At 35.7% G+C, this 22,724-nt stretch overlaps 1 protein-coding gene across 11 annotated transcripts in view; it reads right to left on the bottom strand.

Moving 5' to 3' along the window:
- Window positions 1-2,672: 2,672 nt before the first annotated feature.
- ETV1 (ETS variant transcription factor 1) overlaps window positions 2,673-22,724 on the bottom strand; it is a 93,079-nt gene continuing 73,027 nt past the window's right edge. For all 11 annotated transcript variants that reach the window (XM_019443486.2, XM_019443485.2, XM_019443481.2 and 8 more), the window contains 5 exons: window positions 21,108-21,176; window positions 19,471-19,539; window positions 16,201-16,370; window positions 11,656-11,757; window positions 2,673-6,640 (listed from right to left, as the gene is read on the bottom strand). In XM_019443486.2, coding sequence (XP_019299031.2) covers window positions 6,419-6,640; window positions 11,656-11,757; window positions 16,201-16,370; window positions 19,471-19,539; window positions 21,108-21,176 — 632 coding nt within the window. In that variant the 3' untranslated portion in view covers window positions 2,673-6,418. The remainder of the gene's footprint in view (window positions 6,641-11,655; window positions 11,758-16,200; window positions 16,371-19,470; window positions 19,540-21,107; window positions 21,177-22,724) is intronic.

A 22,724-nucleotide genomic window follows, 5' to 3' on the forward strand; every position in this document is an offset into this window, starting at 1 on the left:
ACCTGGGTGGCTCAATCGGTGGGCGCCCGACTTCGGCTCAGGTCATGATATTGCGGTCTGTGAGTTCGAGCCCTACTTTGGGCTCTGTGCTGACAGCTCAAAGCCTGGAGCCTGCTTTGGATTCTGTGTGTGTGTGTGTGTGTGTGTGTGTGTGTCTCTGCCCTCCCTCCCCCACACACACTCTGTCTTTCTCTCTCTCAAAAATAAACATTAAAAATTTTTTAAATAGTTAAAATGGCAAGTTTTATGTTATATACATATTACTACATTTTTAAAATAGAAAAATTAAAGTATTTAATGTTTATGATTACTTCTTTAAAGTTTATTTTGAGAGAGAAAGCACAAGTGGGAGAGGGGCAGAGAGCGAGGGAGAGAGAGAATCCTCACAGGCTCCACACTACCAGCAGAGTCCCACTCCGGGCTTAAACTCATAAACCAAGAGATCATGACCTGAGCCAAAGTTGGATGCTTAACCGAGTCAGCCAGGTGTCCCAATATTTGTGATTGCTTTTAAGTATAAAGTAAAATATTTCTGTAGTATCAAAAGTAGGATAGCATTTTAGACGCAGTTTGAAAACTAGTGCTACACGCATTGTCTTTTTTTCTTCCCTATTTTTTTTCTCACTACATTTTTCTTCTGACAGTTAAACTGACGTTAAAACTATAGGACAAATACTTTTACTAGCTATTCAGGAAATTAAAATGTATAGAAAATGTCATAGTTCACTTTGCAGTAAGGTGACATTATTACAAATTAAGATTTCTTTATAAAATACTTTCTATGCTTTCAGTTCTACTTTCTAATTTAAAAATCTGTTGCTCCTGCTGAATCATGTAAATTCAGATTTACTGTGCCTTGAAAGTTTTCTGGAAAATCTATTACTTTCACAAGTCATGTCTAATAGCATAAATCATGGGGGCAGTGTTTACAACTTTCTGATGAATTTGATCAGTACATCTGTCTCCTTTGGGAACATTAAACTGTACCCTTCTCTGGTAGAAAAACGAAAACAAAAACAAAGTGGTACTTCATTTTGATTCTGAAATGCTTAAAGACTCGGGGCGGGGGGGAATCACCATTTGATGTTGCTGCTGTTTAAATAGCACTTGATTTCTTTTCCAGATTTTTCTATAGAGACTATTCAAAAATGGTTAAAGAAATGTTTTAAGTAAGACCATATTTCAGCAAAATGGGAATCATCGTTACGTACATTTTTAAGTCATTAGAAATTTAAATCAAGAAAGTAGCCAGGCCCAAGTTACAGAAAAGAGTTGATGAATTTGACTGTGATCACATGACATCTTGACATGACATTTTTGTTTTGCCGGGAGCCTCAGCTTCCCCTCAATAAGACCCATGAGTGACACAGGCAGTGCTGTATGTCATGCATACCCATTGGTTGGCACATGGGAATCACTAAAATAATTCAGAGAGTTCCCATCCCCAAATTTCTTTCTGATACAGTTGCTGAGAGGATTAAGTGAAATAATGTATTAAAAGAGATTAGAACACAAAATTAGAAAACCATTGATCAGGTGTCCTGGGAACTAAGTTACCATAAAGAGAATAATACATGGGAAGTAGTGGAAGGACAGCAAAGAGGTTACTCAAGTGCTTGGTCATACATGAAATGATTAAAATGATTCAGATGTGCCAAAATTTGGATGTGTCAAAAATTTAGATGTTCCGCCCTCCAGTTTTAGATGTGCCACCTTCCAGAGTGATCACGATCATGCTTTCAATTTCTGGGCTTTTATTTTAGATTTAAATTTTAAGCATATTTAATTTTCTATCATCACAAATTTCATAGCATGTTTTCTCAAACTGTAAGTATAATTTCAATACATCCACGTTAATTAAAAATGTCTTCCTCATAGAAACATAATGTTAGAATGGAAGTACATAAGAATATTAGGGTCTACTTGCAAAATAAAAACAAAACAAAAACAAAAAAAACCCACAAGATGCTACCTTACATATGAATTCATAAGCCATAGCTATTGTGTATGTAATTGAACATTCTAAAGTCATCATTACTTCTATAAAGGTACCCACTAGTCCACTCTCTTCTTAAACTGTATTTTCCCATAAATTGTTTTTTTAATAAATCCTTCTAAATGTATCTCATGTTTAAAAAAAATTAAGCCCTACAAGTATTAGTTGTGTTCTGAGTAAACTGGGTCAAATTCTTCAGCATGATGTCCAACACTGATATTTTATGGAATGTTGGCTGTTACGGAATTCTCACAATTGCTTAATTGTTCATTTGCCTCCTTTAATCTCCTTCTATTATTTTTACCTGGATCTCTATTTTTTTTACAACAGTATTTTCCCCTTCTTCCTCTCAAACAGCACTGGAAAATAGCTCATGCACTTATTTTTAAATTTTACTTCTTCTAAGATATCAAGTATAAACATTCAAATGGCCTTCTCCTCTGCAATGTTTTGTCATTATAAGCTCTTAAAACATTGCCTGATTGACAAAGGAGCTCATTTTAGAAATTCCCATGATCTGCTTAAATGCTATAAAAGTGGGTAGATTTCTTTCCTTGTCATATGAAGACAAGGTGACTCACATTTTAGAACTGTTCTTCTGAGTAACAGACATATTCTAAAATTCTTAATAAATAGTAATCCCTGGCAGATGTTAAGAGCGTATAGTAACCACTCATACCAGCACAAAAAGAAATTTATTTAAAAAATATATAATCTGGCTTGGACGACAGAATTAACTGTGCTACTACGCTGTACTTAACACACCTTATCGCTCATCACATAATATTTACACAAGGGGTTATAAAGTCATGTCATCGTTTGATGCGATTACTAGATCCTTTATTGGAATAGGTGAACTTTAATAGAATGTTTTCAGTACCATTTATGCAGAGTATAGTAAAACTATTTCAATGGTAAACAAAAATGCTTTTCAGTAACTTCTCACCCTATCTCCATCAACACAACTTTTGTCTAGAGGTAAATCAATCAGTATTTTGACCAGAGCGTCTTCATCTAGGTGATGGGCTAAATAACAGCACCCTCCCCACAACCCTCCACCTCCATGTCCTGATCTGGGAAGCTGTGAATGAAACAGGCAAAAGGGCCTTCAAAGATGTGACAAAGGAAAGATCTTGAGATGGAGAAATCATCCTGGGTTATCTGCGAGGACTTTAAATACAATCCTCAGTGTCCTTAGAAGAGGCAGGTTGAGGAATATTTGACTTCAGTACAAAGAGGGACATGACGACAGAAACAAAGACTGGAGTGCTGAAGCCAGGAGCCGGGACTCAGAAATGTCAGTAGCCTCTAAAAGTAGAAGCTAGAATGGGATTCTCTCCTGGAACCTTCGAAAGAATCCCTACATGCACACCTTGATTTTAGCACCTTTAGGCTCATTTTGGACTTTTGATCTTCAGGACTATAAAAGGATATATTTGTGTAGCTTTGAAACATTACCTTTGTTAGGGCAGCCACAAGAAATTAAAACTATCTATAGAAAGAAGATTCAAATAAATTACCTCCAAGACCCACGCATGATTTCAGAAAACTGTTGCGCACTGCTAGCTTTGTGGACTTTTATTTTTCAGTATTTTTCAGAGGCATAACTTAAGAAAAGTCATTTTTCATTATTTAGGATGTACCGTTCTTGGTTGTAATGTCTGTTGGGTAATAGCATATCATCACTGAGAGGCAGCAAAATTAGGGGAGAGATTTCTTTTAGTTTATTTTACCAAGTTGAAGGAAAATGTTATATTTTTAAAGGATTTCTAATAGCCAATTCAATTAGAAATTCAAAACACAAGAATCTCGCAGAAATCAGCTGCCAGATTTATTAATCTATCTGAAAATAAAAACACAAGCAAACAAAAAGAATAAAAACAGAACTTAAAAAAAAAAAAGAACTTGAGATACATTTCCCAAAAGAGTTTATAATGCAACGTTTGAACCCTTCTGTACTGGAAATATTCTTAATGTTAACAGGCCAATTACTCATTTTGTTTTGTGAGTCACTACCTTAAGCAGAAAAATAGTTTGGCCTTAAATATTATATAATTAATACCAGTTCTTCCTTTGATCCATTAAGATAACTCATAGCCCAATCCTTCCCCAATGGGAAATTAGAACTAGATATTAAAAAGAGAAAAGATCAAGGAAAAAAAGAAAAGGAGAAAGAAAGAAAAAGAATCCTCAATACAATTTCATTTAGATGCTATTTTAAAGACCCACTTTTAATTTCTCCTTCAATTTCTCCAAATACGTTAATACTCTTTCCAATAAATCTTTAGCTGAATATTTTAAAATTTGTTTTTATTCTAAGTGCTGTAAATGGCCACATGAGCATAGTAGGGGGAAAAAAGTTCTCATTTTTAAGGCATACTTATTAACCCATAATGGGCCTAATGATATATAATGTATAGGCAGAACAATCATTGAAATCACAGGTTACATACATACAATGAAATTAAAATAGATCTTTTTGTAGGATTAAGTGTGACTAGTATTGATCACTGTATATGGGTTTCCCAATAGCTGTTCAATTTAGATATATGAGCTGTGATCTGTGCCATTTTGGAAAATGGGTAGCCGAGAAATCATCTTTCAACAATCTTTCCTGTGTTCACCAAGAAATGCTTTTATAGGTTCATTTTGGCTTTGTGTTTTGGATTTTTTTTTTAACATTTCATTATAGACTCTTAAAAAATGCTGTTCCTCTGGGATATTGATGGATTGAACAAAATTCATGCTTCTTGTCTGAATGGTTCAGCAAGATTTTCAAGGATATTATAACACCATTTACTTTGTTTTTTTCCAAGGCGAATGAAACAACATATTCTGCTTTCAATATTTTCTCCAAATGCCAAACAAAAACAAAACAAAAACCTTTGAAACTTTAAATCTTTAAATCTTCTTTCAAAACAATCCAAACACATTTACACAAGTGTCCAAAACAAGATGATGAATATCAGTGCCAGCACTATGTCATACAGCAACTTCCTCAGATCTTTGACAGTTTGTAAATAATTTTCTATTTCACCAAAAGTTACAAAAGTTCCACAGTTTCCCTTAGCAAGCTGAAGCTTACTCTTCATTTGTCAATGTGCATAAAAGCTGCTTATAGCATAGCATGGCATAAGCTATTTTTTAAGCAATAAATGGTTTGAGTCATCTATTTTGTCCTGAAATGCTATCTGTAGTTAACTGCATTGCTTATAAATGGTCATAGTAAATTCAGCATGAAAGAGAATATTACAGAAAAGACAGCAGCAGAAGCATTAGCATTATCTAATATTTATATATGTTATCAACATAACACAGCAGTAAAAGGTTTAAATGCATATCAACGGGTACCATGTCTAAAAATTACTATAGTACCTATTTAGTGTATTGGATATTTTTCTTAAGGAGTGCTTGCTGTATCTAGAACAGCATAATATGTGATTTAGTACAGTTAATTCTTATCGATTAAATAATGTCTTTTTATGTACTGAAGGAAGTGAGATAGATATTTTTTGCTTCATTGTGATCCTGGATTTAACATTTAAATGAAGATCTCAAAGGACCATGACATATCATTATTTAACTGAAACGGGCTTCAAAATATTTAAACGACATTATGATTTGTATCTAAACAGCAAGGTGGCACCAGATACATGTAATGCTACTGGCCTATGACTCAGTTTGGAGCCAGAGTCCAAAATTGTGCCCCTCATTTACCGTCATGGTGATCACTCAACTTCAGAGAGAATTACCCATTTTATGGTTATCCTCTGTGAGTCATATATAGAGCAAAACAAAACAAAAACAGCAAATGCAATCTCTAAATACCTTTTTACAACAGGTGCAAAACCAGTCATCTCTAACAATTAAACTGCCATTTACAGTAGGGTTTTTTTTGTTTTTTGTTTTTTGTTTTTTTTGTTTTTTTTGTTTGTTTGTTTTTGTTTTTGTACATCTTGCAGAGACTCAGAAATGAGAGGGGAAAATGCCCAAGGCAAATGGTCTCCAAGTGGATATTTACACAATGTGAATTAACTGTACCATAGATACCCAGAGAAAATGAACATTTTCTTATGTTGTTATGAAATCAAATAAACATGATATAGCTTCATCATACTTAAAACCTGTAGGACCCCATCCCAAGCCTAAGTAAAAAGTAATCCCCGTATTCCCCCACCCATTCACCCATTATCTTCCTGTTACACAGAATAAATGTTTAGATTACTCCCACCCACCCTCAAATAAAGTGCACAGTCCATGGCAGACCATAGAATAATGCAACAGGAAAGCCCCTTTTTGTGTATTATTATTTAAAAATAAAATACAAACAACAAAAATCAAAAATCGAAGAGCACTCAGAGATTCTCTGCATCCTGCAAAAGAGGAAACGCTTGAGCAGGCCCTGCTTCAGTGTCACTTGTGTTAATACACGTAGCCTTCATTGTAGGGATGGGGGTTGCAGCAGCCCCCTTCCGGGATGTAGGCCATGCCCTCGTCAAAGTGAGACAGAGGCACCGTGTCCTCTTCATTGATGTGACGTTCCATGTCTGTCTTCAGCAGTGGGCGCTGATTATCTGGAAAGGCCATGGAGAACAGGGCTTCTGGATCACACACAAATTTGTAGACATATCTCTCTCCAGCCACCTGATGAAAACACGGAAGAGAAAAACCCAGCCTTATGTATGGTGCAGGATGTTAACTGAACTTAGTGTGGCGATCATTTCATGATATATACAAGTAGTGAATCATTCTGTTTTACCCCTGAAACTGATGTAACACTATATGTCAATGGACCTCAAAAGAACTGCGATCTCTACCATCCCCAAATAGGAAAGAGCAGGGAAACAAAAGAATAAAAACTTGGTTTAATATACCAGAAAGGGTGCATAACCAAAAAAAAAAAAAAAAAAAAAAAAAAAAAAAAAAAAAGAAGGTCCTTACTTTGTAGAATAAATTACAGTCCAAAAGAGGGAAATGCGACCTTGAGTAATGATTGACTCTGAGTAATAATTACATTCATTCCAGGCACAGCTAGAAAGCTTAGCACTTTGCTTGTTTTAAATAAAAGGAAGCTTACATTGTTATTTGGGGGAGGGGTGGAAATCAATGATTTCATGCAGGCATCTCCCATTGAAATTTTTTTCCTTTGTTTTAAATGGTAATATCTTTATAAAATGACTGGATCTTTAAGGTGTAGTGTCTCCCTCTTAATATTACATTTTCTGAAATCGTAGAAAAACTAAACTTCTAAACCTTAAAAGAAAAATGTGTTGTGTTCCTAATAAGACTAGACTAGTGACTTGCTGATTCACAGTGAACTGGTTCTTTTTTCTTTTTCTTTTCTTCTTCTTTTTTTTCTTTTTTTGGCACTTGTGTATTCTGATGTAAAAGAAAAAGATGCATAGCCTTATTTAAATGAAAGATGGATCAAGAGGACAGCATTATCCTGGGTACATCACTTTTAAAAATGAAGGCAAGTTGCATTAGACAGAAGTTAAGGATGTGTGTAAAGTGTCAAATTGAAGTAAGAGGTGTAAAAAAGTGAAAGGAATTTAAAATATACAATGCATAGGGAGGAAATGAGAAAAAGAAATGTGACAGCTGCCTGAAATAAAGGAGAAGTAGCATAATTTGTAGGGAATGACATGTACCAAACTTAAATTTTGAAGAATAATGTTTCTCTAGGAAATTATAAACAATAATGAAGTGAAACACATATGTACCCCCACCTCCATTAACAGACAAAACTGAGGTTCTAAAAAAACCAGGAGTGGGTTGTGGGATAGAGGGTGGAGGGGGTGTGTGCATGAATACAGTTCTTTGCATTGACATTGACAGTACCTTTTCGTATGTGTGCAGAGATTAGTAGTTTTAGAAAGGTGAGAATTAGTACCTCTGGGTTCCTATGTATCAAAAAGGCACTGCTATTTGCTTTGTGATGCAGGAGAAGAGTAAGTTCATGGTTTAGAAACTATCTGTATGTCTGGAAAAAGCGAATCAACTACCAAAGAGCGCTAGTGTTCTGGACTCAAGATTTAGAACATTTTTTTGTCCTGGATTTTTTTAGCTTGTAAAAGGAACCAATTTAGAGAATCCAAATAATCTGAATATTCTTAGGTATGAAAAGAGTGAACACTTCGTTTTTATAAATTTGGACATGTTTCTTAATCTGCTCTCAGTTTCCCCTTTCTTTTGTGAAATAAAGGTGGGAACGGCTCCTATGGAAAGCCTCTTATAAAATCAAGATGGAAGTTTCTAGTACATTGCATAGCAAACAGAGGAGCTGAAATAAATTATTTTAGGCCCTTATAAGAAAGAAACTAAGTTCATAAAGGTGGAATTGCCATAAATATATAAACAGGCAATATCAGAAACAAAGCTAAGATATGAAATCCTTGTTTTTTTTTTTTTCTTTATTCAAAGCATCTTGAGGAAAATAAATAAATAAATGGCCTGCATACCTCAAAGCATTCAATAACCTTCTTTGTTTTGTTTGGAGCTTCAGAAAAAGAGGTATTTGCTTTAGGCTACTGGTAGCTTTTTTATCCAACCTGTTGCTATTGGTTATAATTAGAAATGATTTGATAAATCACCATGGGGAATTAAAATGTACAACATGCAATCAAGATTATAAAACCTCTTAAGGAGACTGCCTTGACTCATTGCTTCCTGCTATTTTTCTTATGGAAAACATTTTTGGAGCTACCACTATATTTATCGGACTATGTTAGATGCCACAGAATTTAGAACAAAGGCTGATAACTACCAAGGGAAATAATGTCTTTTATTAGTAGTAATACAATTACAATGTAGAAAATGCTGCACATTAAGTATACCCAAACTGCAAAGCTGAGATATACAGAACATGAATTTTATAGGAGATGAATTAGAGTTAAGTAAGGAAGTATCTTTTGAACTGTGCTTTGAAAGACTACACATTTAAATTATGTGTTAATTTTTAAAATCGTAGAAGTAACACAGAGAAACTAGAGGAAAACTAAAAACTACACATTAAACCAAAAGAAATAATGATTTATCATTATAACATCAAGAAATAACCACTGTTCAAATTTTTCCACATATTTGTCTAGGCATTTCTGTTTTGAAATAGAAGTGAACACATGTATGTACAGTCTAAAAGCCATACCCCACCCTTTCTTCTTTCACAACTACTGAAATAATCAGGATTTTTTTATATGTTTAGATCCATTTGATTATTTTTATTTTCTAAACTTTCCATTTTATTTTCCTTGACATACACCACATACATACATAATTTTAAGTTTATATGATCTGAAAAGAAACCAGAGTATCAGAATTTTAAGTTTCTAAACAAGTGTGGTCATATAAACATTTTTCCACTACACCCTGAAATATAAAATTCTATAACACACTTTTTTTTTTTTAAGGACAGCATAATTTTTCTGAGTGACTCTGTTAAAATTTACTTAACCATTAGACTGATACAGACGTTAGGTAAAAATCAGAAGGCAAGGCACTCTATAAAGAGGGGACCATATCGGTGAAGTAATGAGGGGGGTCACAGGCGTATCAAATAGCAGCAAAGAGAATCACTCAACACATATGAGGAAAAAGATTAAACATGTCTGTAAAAACTGTAAACAGCCTTCATTTATGTGCTGGCTACAAGGAGACCTCAATTTTGCATATTTCACCATTAAACACCCTATGCTTTCTCACATTGCACGGCAACACCCCAAAAGGTATGTCATAGAAACCACAGAATTTTGCTACCCTCTACTAGCTGATAAACAGTTGCAAACAATTTCTTCTGGCAATTACATCCCAACAGGGAAAAATGTGAGGAGCAACACTATTTTAATCTGTATTTTAGTACCTATGCCATAATTTGATTATTTGATAGCATCTTGTCTTATCAATCTATTAAAATAAGAGGTAAACACACGGTGTATGTGATCATCGGATAAATAAACAGGCACATGGAATGGTGATATTAGTAATAAGAATCACGTTTGAACACCCTTGAGAATAATTAAGACCTGGCGTGACATCCTGGAGATACCCTGTCAAACACTACGTCTAAAAGCTGAGGTGTAACTAGACACCTTCTCCTTTTAACTCTCTGTGAATGCTCTCTTTAATAAGAGACTTAATGGTCAAGACACAGAAGCCAAATGTGTCTCAGCTCCCACTGGTTTCAGGGTGTGAGTGGTATTCAGAGCCACCTTTCGCTGAAGACTTCTCCTGTGCCAGGTACCACGCAACGATCTCGGGTACCTTATTTCATTTAATCATGAGAACAACTTCAGGAAGTAAAAACACCACCATTTAGCAGAAGAACCTGTTCAAAAAGGTGACCCGCTGAGAAGTCAGCATGTAAACCCGACTGCATTCTCTCTTTCGCTGTGCACCACTGCCCAGGACTGGGGAGCACCTGCTGCACCAGCCCACGTGATATGCTGGGACTAGGGACTTGGTGAGGAAAATGAAAGGGTCTCGCTGCAGGTGGGAAGGGCAGGTGAGAGGAAGGGAGGAATAAAAAAAGACCCTACGGTTGAGATGGAGAACACAGGGGAGCAGGTAGTAATAGGTTATATATCTTGAAGGCAAGATTCAGGGAAATAGGACATGAGAAATGGATTCAGCCTTATCTTTCAAGGATCTTGGGCACTCTAACTTCTGAGCTGGTGAACTCCAGAGCACCAATTCCCTTTGGTCTAAAAACTCAGTGATGCTGTTCCCTCTGTTCCAGTATGTTACATGTAGCAAGTGGTTGAGTTTTCTTGGCGTAAATATAGTGGTATAAAAAATATGCCACAGTGCAGAATATATAGCTATGTTTGTGTCACCCAAATGAACAAAGGACGCATAATAAGACAGTAATGTTCACAAAGGATAAATCATAAACTTGGTTCACAGTCTACACAACTGGAATGAATACACATGCAAGGCTGAAAGATGTAATAATCACAAGTATTCAATGTTTTATCTTTATTCATCGGTTCATTCCCTTCTTCAAAAATTTTACAATCTCTTCTTCATGCACTTGGCTTGTTTTATCTTACTCTTTTTTTTAAAGCCACTTTCAAATACTAAGAGAAGCTCACTTGAAATGAAATAAAATATATATAACTTCATTCACCAATGAAATAGTATCAATATTTATTTTTAATAAATGGTTTAGGATTCTAAGCTGTCACATGCTGAAACCAGGCAAGATCTCAGACAAGAAGAGAAGATTTTTCAGGACAAGAAATTCTCTGAATGTTTCTTAAGGATAAGAACAAGGAGGGAAAAAGTAAGCATTCAGTTTGTATTGGAAACTATAAACAACAGCATTTCCAAATTATATAATTGTGGGGAATGTAGTGGACTACCGAAAACTTCTGGGAAGATATACATGAATATTAGTACTGCAACAACATTTTTTACCAAATACGGTAAAGTTGGGAATGCCAGAAAGTCTACTAGTTTCTATATGATATTATTACACCGGTCTCTAATGCCCAGGAATTTATAAATAGAAAGGCTTGTAATACCAAAACCAAGAGCTAAGCATATGTTAAAATGAGTGAAAACCTTGCTTCAGCAATGCAATGATATGTGGCTTTTAAAGTACGACATGCAGATTAATGTGCAACATTTCAATGAATTTTAATGCTGTTTTAGCTGCTCACCTTTTGCATGATTCCTTTCTCATAATAATAGCGAAGCGAACGGCTTAGTTTATCATAGTTCATAGCTGGCCTGTTTTTCTGAATGCCCCAACGCCGGGCCACCTGCCACCAAAACAGAATGACATTGTAGTGTTAAGAACTACCTTATCAAGATATTTCATAAAACATTAGTGAATTAATCAATTACTTCCAAACCTTCCAAAACACATCCAAATTAAAGACCTAAGTAAAGAGGCAAAATCATGATCTGAATTTTCCTGTGTCCTGGTTTGCTTTTAAACCAGGCATGCAGCGCAGTGATCATTCTGAAACTTCACAATAGAATTCTTTGTCACTATTGTTTTGGATACAAAATTAAATGGAAATAAGGGGATGTGTTTACAATGGGAACGAACAGGCTGCAATTCACCAAGATGAGGCAAGTTTCCCATCCTGAGATATATGGCCTGTTTTTTCCCTCTTAGTTTTTCAGATAAAACCCATAGATCAAGAACAGCTTAGTGATCTCTTTGTAAAGGTGTTTTTCGAGGTTGTGATAAACTAAAGGAAAAAATACCCTGTTTGATACCAAATAAACGAGTGAACAAGTGGCATTTTGTGTGGAGCAGAGGAAACACTATACAAATTCATAATCTGAACTGCAAATAATTTTTATTGCCTGAAGCAGCATCAGAATAAAACTGTAACCAATACTAAACTGGCAAATTAGGCATTCACTTAGACAACAGTAATTGCATACTAAAAATAAGAAGGAAGTGGAAAAGGTCACCATGTACACAAGTCCACAAACAAAAATCTCTAAAGCAGAATGTCCACTTTGTTGTTTAGTGAAAAATCTCAGAACTTTTTATAATGTGGCTTTGGAGGAGCAACTTATGTGGCAGAGGAGAGGTTTTCAAGAAAAGCCCCTTCTTCAATGTATATGCCTCCCCCGCGTCACCACCGCCTTGGGCTGGCTGACGCATTATACTGAAGAGCGTAGCCTGCTTTTTCTACCCCAGCTACAACCATGTTCTCGTTAATTTCCATATTTTATTAGTCTGAGCAGATACTGCAGCTGTCATGCATACCTAGGCGACCCCAAGAGAGCATTAGCTAATAGAGTTAGTGTTTTCCTTCATTTCTATGAAATTCCAAGTTGTTGCTGGGTCCCATACACGAAAATAGAATGCTTTTCAGGGAGATCATAATGTCTTTCTCCATTTTATTAGCAATAGGCTTTCCTCAGGGTTTGTTTTTTTTTTTTTTCCTTCCTTTTAAAAATACTGATCCTTGCTATCTTCTACCTCCTTAATTTGTATTCCCTGAATAAACATACGATGTAATTTAGCCACATGCATCCCTCTACTTTTTTAAGAGCAGAGAAATGTGATGTAACTGGGACATGATGACATATCCAAGTGGTCATCACAGCAGGTACACCTTAATTTTCCAAAGATCAACTTTATTTTAATGCAAGTGTTCTAAGCAGTAGTGAAATGGGAGGGTGGCAGTAAGAAATGAAATCAACGCTTTCTAAATAAAATGCCTTTTAAAAACCGAATAATGAACATCAGCAAATCTTTAAGAGATTTGGCAAGTGAACAGCATGCAAACCTGAAAAGGACATGAAAACTACTTTTTTCTTTTTTTTTAAATATATATATATACATATATATATATATATTTTTTTTCTTTTTTAAATATAATTTATTGTCAAGTTGGCTAACATGCAGTGTATACAGTGTGCTCTTGGTTTTGGGGGTAGATTCCCATGATTCATCACTTACATACAACACCCAGTGCTCATCCCAACAAGTGCCCTCCTCAGTGCCCATCCCCCACTTTCCCCTCTCCCGTACCCTCCCATCAGCCCTCAGTTTGTTCTCTGTATTTAAGAGTGTCTTCTTGTTTGACTCTCTCCCTGTTTGTTAACTATGTGAAAATAAAGTATTAATATTTCCTTAAATTAAACAACAACCTCTGAATAGTTTTTCATTTACAAATGCTTCTCATGAAGAAACTCACCAGGATGTCCCTAGAAAGTAAAAAAAACTTGCAACCAACTTTAAGACAACACAGTGGAAGTCTTTAGGGGGAGAAAGATGATTTTTTTGATACCATAAGCAGAGCCTGATTTTGAGGATGCCTGGTAATTCTCAGCACAAGTGGGTATTAGTAGGTATTTTAAAACAGTAAAATTTATTCTTAGAGATGTTTTCTTAAAATTTTGTGATGTTTATTCATTTTTGAGAGACAGAGAGAGACAGGGCGTGAGCAGAAGAAAGGCAGAGAGAGAAGGAGACACAGAATCTGAAGCAGTCTCCACGCAGACCCACAAACCATGAGATCGTGACCTGAGCCAAAGTCAGATGCTTAACTGACTGAGCCACCCAGGTGCCCCGATTCTTAGAGATGTTTTAACTGACTCAGTGTCACATTCATCAAGAGAAGTGCCACATACCAATATGCCTATGAGATGCAGATGAGTTATGCAAGATGAACAAGTTCTAGAGATCTACTCTACCACGGTGTGCCCACAGTTAACAGTACTATATTTTAGGCACAGGTAGAAGGAAATAACTGTTCGATGTAAATTCCTATCGCACGTACTCAGTTCTCCGATGAACCAACTCTTGCAGTGATTATTAACACGTTCGATGAGGTGAACAGCACACACTTCCATCACGTTAAAGGGCTTTCAAGTTACTTTACATTAAGTGTTTCTAGTCTCAGTTTGTTAGTGCTTCACATTTTTATGGTTCTTTAGCTTACATCATTTAAGTACATCTACATAAAAATGAATTTAGTTTGAAAGCCAAAGTAAGCTTGATACACACTACGGAAATTCAAACACCCAAACATTTAGGCCATACTAGACAATGGATATTTTCAAATTCTGAAATCTGTGTGTTTGGTGTAGGGCAATGGAGATGCAAAGCTAACCCGGCAAGCACTAGTTATAATCTGAAGTAGATTTATAATTATGCTAACCAGCTCCTGTTATTTCAAACTTCTTTTAATACATATTTGAATCAGATAATCTCTTAAATAAGAAAGGTAACTTATCTTCTGGATATCAAACTACGACATGTTATCTGATTATAAATGAATACCTGGTTTCAAAGGGCAGAAAATTTAAGATGTATAGGCCCATTATCCTAGGTTGTAGATATTTGGTCTATGAGAAACTAATCACTTGGGTTCAAAAATAGCTGGATATTGGGGCGCCTGGGTAGCTCAGTCGGTTAAACGTCTGACTTCGGCTCAGGTCAGGATCTCGCGGTCCGTGAGTTCGAGCCCCGCGTCAGGCTCTGGGCTGATGGCTCAGAGCCTGGAGCCTGCTTCGATTCTGTGTCTCCCTCTCTCTCTGCCCCTCCCCCGTTCATGCTCTGTCTCTCTCTGTCCCAAAAATAAACAAACGTTAAAAAAAATTTAAAAAAAAATAGCTGGATATCTTACGAAATTTTTCAATCTTTCTGAGGTGTTTAAACCCTACAGCTAAAATGATCAGTCATAGGCATGTTAACTGAAAGTCTTCCATTGCTTTCTTGGCTAATGTAAACCAAAGTCAACTTCAAAAGTAGCAGAGAAAGCACCTTTAATAAGACACAAGCATTTCATACAAAAGTCACCTTTCTATAGAGGTCCAAAATGCAATTGGTGGGTTATGCCATAATAATTATAGTAGCTTTAAGTCTGAAACTAGACCTGGGGAGAATAAAACTTGAACTGAGACGTTTTTCCAGAAAACATTCCATCTGTCTGTGCACGGGGGCGACAGTAAGAAAGGTGAACAGGTAGTTGAAAGTGTGTTCCATTTATCCATATTATCTCTCTAGAATTCTCTCACTTTGGCAATTTCTTAGGTATTACGGTGACACTTTGTACTTAATCCCTACTTTCTCACGGGGTGTACACAGTCCGGCTGCCTAGGAAAGGTATCACCAAAAGTCAAAGAGAAGCAATGTCCCTACTAGGCCCGCATCTCTGAAGGAGTGAGCTCTTCCTACTGCAGCTCTTGTGGGCCTTTATCCCCCCACGGCAATTTCTCCCCCGCTCCCTCTGGCACATGACTTTGGTTTCTCAATGTCCCCCTCTGACCCCTTGACAAAATTAAGATTATCCAGATAACAAATGCTAATACTCAAGAACAATCCCTTCATGTGCAAAAGTAGTTGAACTTCAGATACACCCTCTCCTCCTCAAAAATCATCAAACATCCCCAATGTAGATGCTCTCTTAGAGACCTTCCCAAGCACTGCATTCTTGAATCAAGTCTTATGCCAACGATGCTCTGGCTAGTTTTCTTCATCAATTCCACAGGATGGTATTCAACTGGAAAAAGTGTGCAACATATTCATTTCTTAGTTTAAATGGATACATTTTTTTCCTTTGCCCACCTTCTAATTTAGAAGGTTTCCCTAAAGTTTTAAAAGTAAAAACAAACAAACAAACAAACAAACAAACAAACAAACAAAAACGTTTTTGGCACACTGATCGAATATATGTTTCTTCAATATTATAACATATCTGGTTTTCCAAACAAAAATCTGTTAAACCCACCTCTTCGGGCTCAATCAGTTTAAATTCCATGCCTCGCCCAGTCCACGCAATGAAATGAGAATTTGAAGGGTCATCCAGAAGAGCTACCAAAAACTGCCAGAGCTGAAGTGACCCCCGCCGCTGGTACGTGGGGCCTTCCCGATACATGCCTGGCTCCTGTTTGATGTCTCCTAAATTAAAAAGGTTTTAAGTTTCGATTATTAGCAATATTATGACATTTATATAAAATTTACATTAAGTCAATCGCTAAAATGATTAAAACACAACCACTTTATGGGTGTCTGTGAAATGTAATGTTATTGCTAAACAAGGCTTTAAAACAATCAAAGGATTTGAAGTAAAGCGAGAATCTGTACAAACTCACAAACAACTATATATAACATATAAGGGTCAAAATAAATGCATACAGGTGCAGAATAAATCCACGGATGTCATTTACTTATAACATTTTTGTATAACCATCCTTTTGTTTTCATTCATTTATTTAAAAACCATACCGTCTAATCACACTTCTTTTTGCTTTTATTGCTAATGACATTATTCACTGCTCTAAGCAACACTGAAGAGGGAGTAATCAATTTTAAGCTCTGGGCACTTTATTTGTACAAATTAAATTCTGCAAACTATAATGTGTAATATCTCATTGACCTGCACATTACAAACTATTGCAAATTTTAATGCAAATATTTCAAAGCAAATTTAATAGCATCTTAAACGCTGGGTTAAGTAATCTGTACATTATATAAATTAGGAAAATCTCATAGGGAAATCAGAGCATATTGGATTATCATCATACCATCTTTTTCCACACCTTCATACGGGCACTACCACTTTCTTAGCTGGCAGCAAATAAAAATTTCTTTGTTTTTCTTCATCTCTTGCTTGCATTTCACTCATGTGAGTTTAGCTTACTAGTCTTTTTCTAAAAGTGCAATCTGAAAACATACGTACTGGAGCTTTCTGTAAATCTATATTTTTAATCAAGAAAGGTTGGTTTGTGTTACATTTATTTGTTATTTATACATAGTGTAAAAACCTATTAAGTACATTACAGCAATATGGGTGTTAGTACCACAATTCTTCTGGCATAAATCTGGTCAGTTATCTTGCTTTTACCAACCAACCAACCAAACAAACAAAAAATTCAGTCATAACTCCTGATTATTTACATCTACCTCCAGGCACCTACCCATAAAATATGTGGAACTGGTCACACTGGGAACGAATGTCTAGGGCCCTACGGACATATCATTGTTAATGCACAACTTTCTCTTCTCCACGATAGAAGCAATTCAGACAGAATATACTGAAGCTAATCTATTCACAGTTAGTGTGAATTATAAAGCAGGTGAAGTCAGAAGCTTCTTAAAACTTTCCTTTGGTTAGTAGACAGCAACACACCTTTTAAAATAATCACGAAAAGAGCAACACTTCACAAACCATAACCAAAATAAAATTATTCAGTCAATAGCTGCTAAAAATCATTATGTCATTTTGGTCTAAGCTAGATAATACAGAAGTGTCTCTTCATATTGATTTCAATGACAGTTTTATTTATCTCAGTTTTTCCTTCTGAGACTCACAAATTTTTTCATGGGGGTAACTGAGCAATTATACAGAGTGAAACCCTGTCAAATTTTATAATCTGTAGGTTGTTTCTGCCTATAAATGTGACTGACCATACTGGCCTTGTCGATGAAAAAAAAAATAACCCTTTGTTTTTCTATTCTTTTGCTCTCTATTCCTTACAAAAAAAAAAAAAAAAGAGTAATAAGTATTATTTTCCAAAAAAGCCTTTCTTAGTACAAAATTGAGAATATTTAAAAGTCAAAGGGAATGAATAATCAAGATAGACATTCATGTGATTTAGGCTTCTTAGATTGTGTCGTAATCCTATTGGTAGTTTTGAGCTATTTTTTCTTCCTTATATGCCCATGCTGATAATCAAGATGTCTTAAAATGTTAAGCTCACTAAGAATGAAGCAAAAGAAAGAAAGAAAGAAAGAAAGAAAGAAAGAAAGAAAGAAAGAAAGAAAGAAAGAAAAGGAAAAAACCTGATGAAGATCATTCCAAAAAGCAAAGGCTTTATGCTCTGTCTGAAGAAAAAAGGTTGTATTTTAAGAATTATGACACTCCACACCTATCACACTGCTGAACTTCGAAGTTTAAAACCAGTATCTATTTAGAATAAGGCCAAAAAAGTGACCCCTACTGGAGCTTAACCCTGTGACCTTCAATGAATTTAGCAATTTAAAGCAAGATTAAGGAAACAGATCTTCCCAAAATTATCATTCCTTCTGTGAAGGACCAGAGTAGCAAAAACCTCAGGAACAGAGTAGTCTTCAAGCAACTAATTAGAGATGTAGAAGCAATCTGAGCATGCACTTTGCTGTTTAAATAACAACGATTAAAAACTTATGAGCACTACCAAGTCATTACAGCCATGATCCCCAAAGTTTGTGCAATCAGCTAATCAGAGGGTCCCTGCTCATTTCCTGTTAAACAATCAAAGCAGGAAATATGGAGACCACTCCGAAGAACCACCAAACCAATGAACTGTTCACTTTTTACCCAAGCGTCCGCATAGATGCTGACTTCTGCCACCTTTGTTGAGAAAGAAGAAATTCTATTTAACTTGACACTCTTTTCTAAAACCTGGAACCTTTTCACTGCAATCGAGAGTGATATTAAAAAGGTAATGCTTTCCTGACTCCATTTTAAGCAATTACAAAATAATGGCACATTAGGAATGAACATCTTCCCGAGGGGGGGTGGGGGGGAGAACAAAAAGGACTAACAATCACTAACTAAATGGGCAGCTATGTTGTTCCTGTGTTCCATAATGCATCTTTTCATGAACAATAAAAGGAAGAAGACTGCATTAGTCATCTGCGTATCCACAGTAGCATGCTTTCTGTTCTGCTTTGTTAATTATGGGATCAGCTTTCAATAAATCTCGAACAACAAGCTGCATGTGCTCAGCAGGGCAATGGAAAGACCCCTCTTACTGGACACAAAGCTCAGCAAGAATGATACTCTGGTTATAACTCTCAAAATGAGATCTCTCCTAGGACAAAAGCAAAAAGCTTCCGAATAAGGAAAGGAAGAGAGAATTTATAAAAGGTAAAGTTTAGCAAGAGTTGAATACATCACAAATGATGTGCATAGAAATCTTTAAGAAGAGATGTCAACTTCTTTCAGGAGAATTGAGGGTGAACTCTCCACTCTCTCTTAGAAAAATTCAAACTTGAAGCACAATGAAAAACCTACCATCAAATTTCTCTGGGACAACACAGGTGTCATCATAAAATTGCCTGGGGCCCTTTTCAAACATACAGCCTGTGGGGAGAAAGAGGATACATTTATTCATGATAGAAATGAAATTCACCAGCAATTTAAAATAGAGCCATTAACACAAAAACTGGGGTAGAAAAGGGCTCTGCCATTTTTCAGCTCTGTGACCTTAGACACACTATGTAGCCACTGTGTCTCTGTCTCCTCACCTATAAAATGGGCGTGATATTAAATCACCTATCTTAAAGGGGTATTGTGAGGATAATAATTTAATATACACAAGTTTGGAATAGTACCTAGCACAGTGATATATGACAGACATTTATATCATTACTAACCCAAGCACAGAGCAGGTAAACACTGGCAAACTTAGAAACTACAATCTCCTTTTTCATTCTCTTCCAAGTTTTGTTATTCATGAGACAAGAAGGAAATCAAGATGAATTACTTATATTTACCTCACGGGGTTATCCTGATAAACTGAAACACATTCAGTCTACCCCTTACTTCCTGGGAGAAATATTTAGCTAGGCTAACCTTCTCATGTTTTCATCTCCAACAGCCAAGACAGTTTAATTCTATGTTTAATATTCCTTTTTCCTGTAACAAAACTAAGTCCACAGGAAAAAAAAAAAAAACAACAAAATAGATCAACAGCTTTAACGGTCATTTTCTCCCCATGTCATTGACTGTGACCTTCAGTGAATTCTTGTTGTCTTTGATCGCCAGTAAGAAATCTCATACAATTTAATCACAGTTTTTTTTCTCAAATGTATTGGTCTCTACCGTGAGTACATAACATTAACAATAGTAGTGACACTAATTACATCGCATTTCTTAAATATTTTTGATTTGCCAGCTCATTATACTCTTCTTTAAATACAAGGATTTACTTCTATCAATCTCACTTACACAAAACAACCAATATTAGACCTAATGTAAACGCATGTATCTATATCATCTGAGGACAAAGAGCATTATGATAAGAACCACACACATATTTCCAGAAATACTTTAGTAGGGAATGCATCCAGAGATCTTTTTTATTCACTAATTTGCAGGTATCAAAGTCTGTTAGATCAAAGCTTTCCCACCATGTTTACCATGAACACACCCATAATAAAAGTTCCTTCTGTAGGCCTCTTATGTGAAATTCCATTCTTAACTAGTATTTGTCTGAAAATAAAAATCCAGTTTATTTAAAGGCAAATATATTTATATCTCCTGTCTTTTATTTCAAAACAGAGACTTAAATTTGTAAAGAAAAACTGACATTCCTCGAAGATACATTTCAACAGAGAGTAGGAAGATAGGCTAATCTATAAAGCACATGTTCTATTTTAAAAGAATGTGGTTGTTGGGGGGGGGGGGGAGAACACAGAACTCCACTTTTCAGCTGTTTATATGCACATGACTCATGTTAACAACCAAATTCAAGATAACATGACCTGAAACATCTTCCTTTTACTTTAAAAAGGTAAAGTTTTAAAATAGTGCTTTAGGGAACATAAGTGATTTTCCCCATAAAATAGAATGAATAATCAAATGATTGCATCTTTGGCACATCTGATTTTGACAGGATTTACAAGGAACTTCAATAATAGAAAACTTAACTTCTGTTCTGCTGGGATGAGCCAGGAAGCCTTCTTGCCTCATATAAATGGAGTGGCAGCTAGGCACTTCTGAAAGAAAAAACAACACCGGTCAAAGAGAATTCTGGAGCTGAAAATGTGTGGTTACCAGTGAACAGAGTGCAGAGAGGAAAATAACCGAAACTGACATGAGTCTCCACGAGAAGAGCTTGTCAACACGTAGTTAACATTTCAGGCAGGGCCCACACAAGAAATGGTGAACACGGACTCTCTTTGACAGGCATGTGAATTCACAGCTTTACCCACATTTGCTGAAGAGTGGTTCTCCTGCAATCCCACATGAATAGGACAGTAGCCTTGAAACAAATGGTGTAATGAGTTAAGATACGTTTGGGGGCATTTATGAGATATATCTGTATATCCCGTGGTATTTAGAGGAAAGATCAACAAAAGACTCATTCATAGTTTATTTCATGAACACTGGTAGAAATTATTAATAAAACACCAAAATTGCTACATCTCTTAAAATTAGTCTAGCCTTTCAAGGTGATTGCTATTTTCAGCCCCAAATAAAAGTATCACTAACTTGTTATTTTGTTAAGCACACAGGTCATACTCCAAACCAATGAGACTAGAGAACAGAAATCCCACAATTTCGTAGCAAATACCACTATCACCCTAGGAGTGAGGCCTTGCCTATCTGACCAAGTTAACTCATCACTGAAAAAATACAAAAAAATAAACTTGGTTAATGGTTAAACTTGAGTCCTAGTGATGGCTGTTTATTAGGTTAGGGAGAGGGAAAAGGAAAAAAAAAATATGGATTAGGAGACAAAAGATTGAAATTCAAGTGCTTTATTTACCACTAGCAAAGCTACATGACTTTAGAAAAACCATTCTGTGTCCAAGTTTATATAAAATAAAGGTCGGGTCAGATGTTATCTACAATCTACTACAGGCTCAAGTTCTTTGATTCTGAAAAAAGAAGTTCACTCACTTGATCAGAGGTTGATGTCTGGTGAAGCCAATGAAGTTACAGCTTCAGGAAGGATCCTCCACTTACAGGAGTCCCTCCTGAGGTCCTGCCCCTAACTTTGTATATGCCATTTCATTTTCTTTTTCTTTCAGAAGATTCCACAAAGTTTATGTTTTAGGTCCCACAAACCTGGACCAAAGCCTGTATATAACATATACAGATTCTATAGGAGTGTATAAATATATGTGACTAAACTAATTCTATCTTCTGTATGTATACTCAAGTCTTTGAAACTCTGAGCACATATAAACTTATAAAACACATGACAAATGTGTTATTTAAGAGTGTGTCCCCCCATTCCACCACTCATAGTAAGTACATGATTTCTGAATGTGTAATAAAGATCACTTAAAAGAAGTGGGATTTAAAGACCCTCATCTCTTCTTAACTACCCATCCATAGAATTTAATTTATAATAGATAATCAGCACCATTTACTTGGCCTAGAGGTCATTCTTTCTCAGTCTGGAATGTTCCATTTTTAAAGTGTATACAATTAAAAAAAGAAACAAAAACAAAAAAAAAAAACAAAAATTGCCTGGTGATTAATTTCAACCAAAATATCAGATATTTTTTCTGAAATATCTGAAATTTCTGAAATAT

Source organism: Panthera pardus, unplaced genomic scaffold, assembly GCF_024362965.1.
Source record: "Panthera pardus isolate Hobbes unplaced genomic scaffold, ASM2436296v1 HiC_scaffold_8, whole genome shotgun sequence".
In the NCBI taxonomy this organism is placed as follows: domain Eukaryota; kingdom Metazoa; phylum Chordata; class Mammalia; order Carnivora; family Felidae; genus Panthera; species Panthera pardus.